General features: G+C 39.6%; 4 protein-coding genes across 4 annotated transcripts; all 4 read left to right on the top strand.

Moving 5' to 3' along the window:
• Positions 1-274: 274 nt before the first annotated feature.
• On the top strand, positions 275-1,048 carry TM35_000014380 (uncharacterized protein; the record flags this gene model as incomplete). Its single annotated transcript, XM_029021119.1, has 1 exon — positions 275-1,048. One exon carries the CDS (start codon positions 275-277, stop codon positions 1,046-1,048), a length of 774 nt encoding a protein of 257 aa, XP_028887627.1.
• A 568-nt stretch (positions 1,049-1,616) lies between these two features.
• On the top strand, positions 1,617-2,657 carry TM35_000014370 (D-isomer specific 2-hydroxyacid dehydrogenase-protein; the record flags this gene model as incomplete). The annotated part of the gene is made up of 1 exon (XM_029021118.1): positions 1,617-2,657. The coding sequence occupies one exon, from the start codon at positions 1,617-1,619 to the stop codon at positions 2,655-2,657; it is 1,041 nt and encodes a 346-aa protein (XP_028887626.1).
• Positions 2,658-3,764: 1,107 nt separating this feature from the next.
• Positions 3,765-4,850, top strand: TM35_000014360 (putative D-isomer specific 2-hydroxyacid dehydrogenase-protein; the record flags this gene model as incomplete). The annotated part of the gene is made up of 1 exon (XM_029021117.1): positions 3,765-4,850. The coding sequence occupies one exon, from the start codon at positions 3,765-3,767 to the stop codon at positions 4,848-4,850; it is 1,086 nt and encodes a 361-aa protein (XP_028887625.1).
• Positions 4,851-6,726: 1,876 nt separating this feature from the next.
• Positions 6,727-7,785, top strand: TM35_000014350 (ESCRT-II complex subunit VPS22; the record flags this gene model as incomplete). The annotated part of the gene is made up of 1 exon (XM_029021116.1): positions 6,727-7,785. One exon carries the CDS (start codon positions 6,727-6,729, stop codon positions 7,783-7,785), a length of 1,059 nt encoding a protein of 352 aa, XP_028887624.1.
• Positions 7,786-8,649: the final 864 nt, after the last annotated feature.

Genomic DNA, 8,649 nt, shown 5'->3' with positions numbered 1-8,649 from the left:
AGAGAGAGAGAGAGAGAGGGGAAAGTGAGTGATTTTTTGTTTTTGGTACTATTTCATCTTGTTTTTGACCTTGCAACAATGTCTAATTTACATTTATCTCCTTCTTCTTGCATCACTTAGTACATTCTAGTAGAACGTCAAGAGACAGTTCAATCAGTGAGATACAAGAAAAAGAAAGAAAAAAGAAAGATCTCTGTGTGTGTGTGTTTTTATTTTATTTTATATATTCATTTTCAGTATATATTTCTCTACGAAAGATTATTTTGTGTGAAAAATGCCTCAGAATCCTCGCATGCGTATTCGCCTTATTGGTCCAAGCGGACACAAATCGGAGTATCACTGTGCGACGCTGCTGGGGAACTGGCAGGAGGAACGTACCTCCTTTGGCCTGAAGGATCCCGGGAAATCACCAATGGAGGGTGAAACTTTATATAAATCATCATACAAAGGCACCAGCAGTGAGGAGGAATTACTCGCGGCTAAACCACCAGGATGTTTTTGCGCTGAAGCTCCACCACAGTTACTTTTTTATCATGGGGATATTGCATCACCTCCACAAAGTCAGCTTACTGTGCAGGAACTTAGTTATACAGACCCCACTACTCCTGGAGAGACATTAAAACTAAAGGATATACTCGACAAGGAAGGAATCTCTACAAGACGCGAAAAAACAGATAAACTACGTCGTACTATGGGTTTTGGTGGTTTCTCATCAACTCCTGGAGTTTCACCAAGATCTGAAAAAGGTATGTCTCCCACTGGAATGGCGTACCTACAAGAATGTTCACTTAAAGCAGACAAGAGTTTAACAGAGACTGCACGTAGTACCGGATACACACCTCCTCCAATTCCACCGGTTGGACGAATACAAGAAAAAGAACGTATGCTCACGACTAAGAACGTTACAATAGATGTAACAGCTGAATACCTTAAAGATAACATTGATGAATACCCAGCAACAAGCAGTGAGTGTTGGGGAATGTTCATGGCCTACAAAGATGATCCAATGCAACGTACAAAACTTCGAGAAGATTACCAACTCAAATAAATTAGAAAAAATCATTCCTCAACATTTATGTCATCCAAAACATATGTACTACATACAAAATATTAGACAGGTAGAAAAAATATACAACAACAACTTCCTGTCTACATACATGTAAACATTTTCTATAAACCTCTTCATTCAATCTCCTATACACTAACTTAACCAACTCAAACGAACAAACAAACACAACAAAATCAAATAATTAACAATTACAACCAAAAAATTTTCCTACCTTTTCTTTCTTTTTCTTTCTTTCTTTCTTTCTCCGTATGTACTTCCTTGATCAACCATAGAAAGCAAAAGAAAACAGATCATTTTTAATCTTCCTCATACCCCNTGCTAAAGATTTTTTAAATGGTAAACCTTTTGGGGGCTATCAGCCCTCTACGACCACGGGATATTAAATATTTGGTTGATGTATCATCGTAAAAATATGTGTAAGGTATTTTGGGGCCTATTTTTTTTTTTTTTTGTATGTGGAGCTGTTTTAATTTGTATTAATCTGTGGTTTTTTTTTCATTATTTTTGAAGTTTTGCTCTAAGAAGAAGAAAAAAAAGGATTCCAAGTATGAAGGATCTTTCTAACTGCACCGTGTGCCTCGCAGTTTGTCTGACGAAGGAAATGATGGAAAACATTGTTACATACGTGACCCAGCATGGTGGCTTTAAAAATATGGTATTGTCTCTCGAAGACCCTATTAAGGATTTCAAACTCGTGAAGGCATCAAATGAACCTATTGTTCTCGTTGTTGCTGGCGCCATTGGTCACACAGCAATTGAGTACCTCACCGATGACTACGATTTGCCAAAGGAGCAGCGCCGCGTTCGCTGGATCCACAGTCTCTCTTCAGGAATTGATGCATACAGGTTGCATGAGCTCACAAAGGAGCTGAGGGACATCCCCTTCACAAACGCCCGTGGTTGCTACTCGCCCATCCTGGCAGAGCACGTAATCTACTCCATGCTGTACTTCAACCGCAAGACATGGCGTCTGCTGGCGAGCCGCGCCGAGCACAAGTGGGACCCCTTTAACATGATTGAGCTGCGCGGACAGAAGATGGGTATTTTGGGCTATGGTGACATTGGCCAGGCCACAGCGAAGCTTGCAGTCGCAATGGGTATGGAGGTTACAGGTGTGAAGCGCTCGGCCCCAACTGCCAATGTGGATGAACTCGGTGTACACGTGGTGCACGGTGATGCAGAGCGTGACCGCGTAATTCGTGAATCCGATTTCGTGGTTAGCATCCTGCCAGGGACGGAGGAGACAAAGGAGTTCTTCAACAAGGAACGCTTTGCCATGATGAAGCCAAGCGCAATCTTCATCAACATTGGCCGTGGCATCACACAGAACGAGGTTGACCTTGCGATGGCACTGCGGAATGGTGTTATTGCCGGTGCTGCTGTCGATGTCTTCGCAGTGGAGCCACTGCCCGCCGACTCTCCAATCTGGGAGATTGGCGACGATAAGTTGCTGCTGTCCGCTCACTCGGCAGACAGGACTGTTGATCTGGTTCCCTCGTCGGTTCGACGCTTCATTGGACTTGTGGAGAAGTACGTGAAGACAGGGAAGCTGGATACGTACCTTGTGGAGTTGGGTCGTGGTTACTGAGTCAATGCACGCATTGCAAGTAGTATAGGGTAAAATTAACAACAAAAGAAAACGACATATATATATATTTTTTTTTTCACTGTTTGGGTGACTACAGGGTTATAAGGAAAGGGAGAAAAAGCAAAGAAACATGGAACGAATGGAAAAGAATGAAAACGATGAATTATGAAAATGGAACACTTCTAAAAGAGGAAGGGAATATGTTTTCTGGTTTTTCTTTGTCATACGAAAGAGAGTTCTGTTTTTGTTTTTTTTTTAATTTTTTTTCTGTGTTTATTAGTTATTGAGAAGTGTATGTTTCTTTGATGGTTTTTATTGGGTGAGTTTTCTCTTTATTGAGGAGGTAGCATGTGGTAATTGTTTGTTTTCGTGTAGTATGGTTTTTTGTTTTGTTTTCTTTTTTTTGGTGAAAGTTTTTAATTTGGCTTTTTCAATGCTTAGTTAATTTTTTTGTTGTCTATGAAGGAGGTTGCTGGTATAGTGGAATAATGTTTGCTGTGGTTTTGGCGTTGACGTATCGGATTTACCAGTAATTGTGAGAATATATGATAATGGCGCAGAGGTTTGGACCTTTGTGAGTGGCTTACTGTAGTATTCAATCTCCAAGGTGTTTGTTGAGGTACTTGTCTGTTGTATAATTGTGTCTGTCCGTTTACCGCCATATGATAACTTTCTGAATGCCGGAGTGATACGTCATGTTGATATCTTTACTTTTTTTCTATAATGAAGTGTAGTTTTAGAGCGGATACTGCGATACGACAGTGCCTCAATTCTTTTACTTTGCACTGATTCCCTCATGGTTTTTTCTTGTTGAAAACTATAAGAAAGGATGTTCTTGGGGAGGGTGTGTGATAGATAATGTTTTATTCTCTGCCACAAACAAAATTAACATTGTTTTTACAATTTATGAAGTGCAATAATTGGTAAGTTTGTTGATATGAAAGCATGTTACTTATTTTACTAGTCCGCTAATAGATCCGCATGTAATACCAACTAGTACAGATAGAGTAACAGTGACGTGTGAATGTTTATCTTTTATCTAGTGTTGCTTGAAGATGAGAATGCTGTGTATATTCGTGCTCACCAAGTGATCTTATTTTATTTCAAATGACGTTTTTCCCTTATCTTCTTTGCCTTTCCAGTTTAAAGGACTTTGCTTTACTATTACGTAACGGAAAGCTAATGTCTCGATATACTCTTTGCATTTGTTCTCATTTTGAAGGAAGAGTGGAGCTTTTTAGGGACCTTATTGGAGACATTAACTTTTCCAGGATTGTTTTAAGTAATTCTAATCCAGCTATTGAGTTTAATAGTGTAAAACAGTCTGGTGAAAAACTTGTCTTGCTTGTATTGGGCCCTCTAGGCCATGACGCGATCAAGTTCCTGTGTGATGACTACAAAAAAACGACGGAAGAGCGAAGAACGAAATGGATTCACAGTATATCAGCGGGAGTAGATTGGTACCGCCTAAAGGAACTTCAAGCCGAGATTAACGGAATTCCATTCACGAATGGTAGAGGTGGATTCACATCCGTCCTGGCAGAGCACGTAATCTACTCCATGCTGTACTTCAACCGCAAGACATGGCGTCTGCTGGCGAGCCGCGCCGAGCACAAGTGGGACCCCTTTAACATGATTGAGCTGCGCGGACAGAAGATGGGTATTTTGGGCTATGGTGACATTGGCCAGGCCACAGCGAAGCTTGCAGTCGCAATGGGTATGGAGGTTACAGGTGTGAAGCGCTCGGCCCCAACTGCCAATGTGGATGAACTCGGTGTACACGTGGTGCACGGTGATGCAGAGCGTGACCGCGTAATTCGTGAATCCGATTTCGTGGTTAACATCCTGCCAGGTACGGAGGAAACAAAGGAGTTCTTCAACAAGGAACGCTTTGCCATGATGAAGCCAAGCGCAATCTTCATCAACATTGGCCGTGGCATCACACAGAACGAGGTTGACCTTGTGATGGCACTGCGGAACGGTGTTATTGCCGGTGCTGCTGTCGATGTCTTCGCAGAGGAGCCACTGCCCGCCGACTCTCCAATCTGGGAGATTGATAATGACAAGATTCTTGTTACGAATCACAGTGCCTTCTTGTCTGATGGATTCAAGATCAAGGTCGCAGAGTGGTTTGTGAAGTGTTTGAAGGAGTTTGGAACACCAGAATTTGAGGCACGCTGTATTCGTGTTTAGGAAAATTAAATTCAATATGTTTCTGTGTGGTTATTTTAACTTTTCTTCTTTTTTTTTAATTGAGAAGATATAAAATTTGTTGTAAATGTTCTTTGTTTTTTGTTTATCCACTTATGTTAGAAATATATCTTGGGATGGAAGTTATCTCGATTCTGAATGAAATATGGGATATGGAAGATTTTTTTTTTTTCTTGGCCCGTGGTGCTTCTTTCTGTGGTAATAGAAAAAAAAAAAGAATATACGAGGTATCTCATGTAAAGGATTTAAGTTTTGTTTGTTTTCTTTTATCTTCCCATCTTTCCACTGATTCATCCTTTAGTATGGGTTTTGGTTAGAATGGGTTCCTATACTTTACCACCTTAATGGTCGATCCGAATGATTCTACTGGTAAATTCTTAAAGATGATTTAAATTTTTATAAAATTCAAAGAGGTACTACTACTATGATAAAGTGCTCGTGCACTTTAAGCTGATTAAATTCTCTTTTTTGTTGATCTTTTTTTTAAGTATATTTTCCCTTGAACAGTAAGAATAATGTTTGCTGTTTCTCATTACAAAGCCCAATCAATTCGTACAATTTGGTTAATTGTAATTTTCGACTATATATATATATATATATATATATATATAATCTTTAATTTCGACTTAATGCATCTTATTTGCGAAAAACTGGTGGTACATGTGTGTGTGTGTGTGTGCGCGTGTTTTTTTTTCCTTTTTTGGAAGAAATGATGTAAGAAATAATTTTTTTTTTAATATCTTTTTTTTTTCTTTCTTTTCTTTGTTTCGTGGGCGGTGCCTCTCTCTCTCTCTCTCTCTTTCTGATGGTATTATTGATTTGGTATTGCGTTTTTTCCTCTGTATATATTGTGCGTGCCTTTTTTTTTGTTTTGTTTCTTTTTCTTTTTCTACTAGTAATACTGATAATATTCTTTATTGTGTTTGCGCTGTAGTCTTTTTCTTTAGTTATGTAAAGGTTTTTATGTGATCTTATTTTCCAAGTAACCGTTGGGATACTATGCAACTGGATTTGAAGGTCTTGAACATTTGAATTATACAGCACAAGGTACTTGGACATTACTTCTTTTGGTAAATTGGATGTAGTATTTCTTTACTATTGATATCTTACGTTAGATTAGTAACGGGTTAGCTTTCACTTTTGGTGATTGTGACTGGTTGAGGAGGAAAGAGGCGATAAAATACAATCCCTGTATGAACCTCCCTAATGGAGTCTGGAGGTTGAATGTTAAGTTTGTGGGGGTGGTTTTTCTTGGGTTTACAGACATTTTGTTTTGTTTTGGAAACCGTGAATTTTATTATTCTATAGATAAAAAGACGTTTTCAAGTATCGATGCTTAACTGGGGGTGGAGGAGAAGAGTTGCAAATATACACCTCTTCATACAAGAACAAATGTCGTTTAAAAAGTGCTTTTGTCGTATAGGTTTCCGTCTCTAATAGATGGTAAGAAGAGGATCTTTTGGGGGTTTTTTTTTATATATGATACTTCTGATGGTGACACACAGACGTGTACAATCATTATGGTTGACATATATCTTCGTTAAAAACCTATATATATATATATATATATATATATATATATATATATTAGATATAGGTATAGATATAGATATTCTCCTTTTCTTATTTCTTATGTATTGTCTGTGAGCAGGTTAATCGAATAACGCATCGGGGGGTAGATAGATGGTGGGAAAAAGGGTGAGTTATTTTAAAGTTATACCCTGCCTACCCCACACACCCCCAATCAAACTCAATCTCTCTCTTACTCTCTCTCTCTCTCTCTCTCTACTTTCTTCTTTATTCTTATCTATTCTTTGCAGTTGTCTCTCTCTCTCTCTCTCTCTCTCTCTGAATATATATGCGGCGGGGTGTGGGTGTGGGGCATGTTCAGCGGCGGGGGGAGGCGCAGCGGCGGATGGCGGATTTGGGGGCGCGGCTCACGGCGGAGCGCGTCGGGCGAATTGCGGATGAACTCGACGCCCTCGAGACGCAACTCCGCCGCCTCGCCGCCCACCACCGCGCGGAGATCGAGCGGGACCCCGTCGTCCGCGCCCGCTTCCGGCAGCTCGCGGACTCCCTCGGCGTTGATCTCATCTCCTCCCGCCGGAATGTCTTTGCCGGGCTGCTCGGACTCGGGGACTTTTACTACGGCCTCGCAGGGAAGGTGGTGGAGGCGTGTATGCGGGAGAGGAAGTTCTGTGGGGCTTATGTCCCTTTACGGCGTATTGTGCAGATTGTGAAAAGGCAGTATGATGGGGATGGAGAAGGACGCAGCAAAAAAAGCGTCATTACAGAAGGGGATGTCTGCATGGCATTGGATAAACTCCATGTACTGGGAGATGGGTATAACGTTGTGGAGCTTGCTGGTATTAAATACATTCAAACAACTCCAGATGGAAGTCGAAGTGCTGACGATGTGCCGCTGCTCAATTGTGTTTTAGAAGAACAAGCAAAACGAATAAAAGCGTATCGGTCCACACGAGATAAGAATGAAGTGAAACCAAAACCTGTAGTGTTTCCCACTTTAAATATGCATCGTGTGGGATTATCACGAATTCAAGGGGGTGGTGTCACCACAGAACGAGATGTGGATAATGGTGAAAATGACTATGAAGAAGAAACAGGTATTAGTAATAATTCAGATATTCCGCTAAAAGCACAATGTGTAGCACTCACACAAAAGGAGCTGGAAGAACGTTTGATGTGGCAACCACACCGAGTGCAGGCAGTATTAGAGCGGATGATGCAGAATGGTTCTGTATGGGTTGATTATCCTGAGGCCTCAGGAGGGGCATTACTCTCTGCAACTGAAGAGGTAGCTCCGAAGAAAGTTGTGAAGAGATCCACAGAGGTATCTGAGGTAGAAGCCGTGTACTGGTTTATCGCACTTGTATTTCAAGATGAAGGTACTGTATAATAATATTTTGGATTTGTTTTACTTGTGCAATTTAATCATGGTGTTTTTTTTTTTTTTTTTCTTTTTTCTTTTACCTCGATTATATGAACCTTCTGGTTCTTTTCACTATAAAGCATTTGCTGTGTATGATTAAGGACCTACTATTTGTGTTGGTGTAACCCTTCAAGGTCCTGTGATGTGTTTGTTACCCAGGTATTGTCGTTTGTCGTTATTCTTTTTTGTTGTTGTTGCTTTCTCTGTATTTGTCATTCTAATTATTTATCTGTTTTTTTTAACCTGTATTGGCATTATTCTTTCTTGTTTTTTTTTTCTTCTTTACACTTATTATGTTGATCTGAAACGTAATCATTGCAATATAGTACATAGGAATTTATCTGAGTCCCTTTCCCTAGCGGACAGACAAAAAGAAAAAAAAAAGCAGGTAAAGGAAAGATCTTTGCATATATTTACATAAGTATTTGCTAAGAGAAGGGATAACGATAAAAGAAACTAAAAAAAAAAAAAAACTAAAAACAAGTAACGAAACACAGAGAGGTGAAGAAAAAACAAATATCTGTTAATCTTCCCTTTGTTTGCGTCCTTTATTGTGATTATTATTATTATTTTTATCTTAGTTTGCCTTTTTTTTTTTACTGTGGTCTATATATATATATATATATATTCCCACGAATTCGTTCACACACGTACGCAGGCTCCTTCTTTATTAATAATAGTTGTGTTTATTCATATTTTTACCTGTCATTCTTTAATCCGTGTGTGGTTTGTGTCCCACACCTTCGATGTCGAACTGGGGGATTGGTCTATTGAACGACAAGAGAAACAACAATATCTATTGCTACTAATAAACAAAAAAAAAAAAAAAAA

This window comes from Trypanosoma theileri (genome assembly GCF_002087225.1).
Source record: "Trypanosoma theileri isolate Edinburgh chromosome Unknown TM35_Tth_1_V1, whole genome shotgun sequence".
Lineage (NCBI taxonomy): Eukaryota > Euglenozoa > Kinetoplastea > Trypanosomatida > Trypanosomatidae > Trypanosoma > Trypanosoma theileri.
The sequence above is the reverse complement of the archived record's forward strand: the minus strand, read 5'-3'. Positions and strand labels throughout refer to the sequence as shown.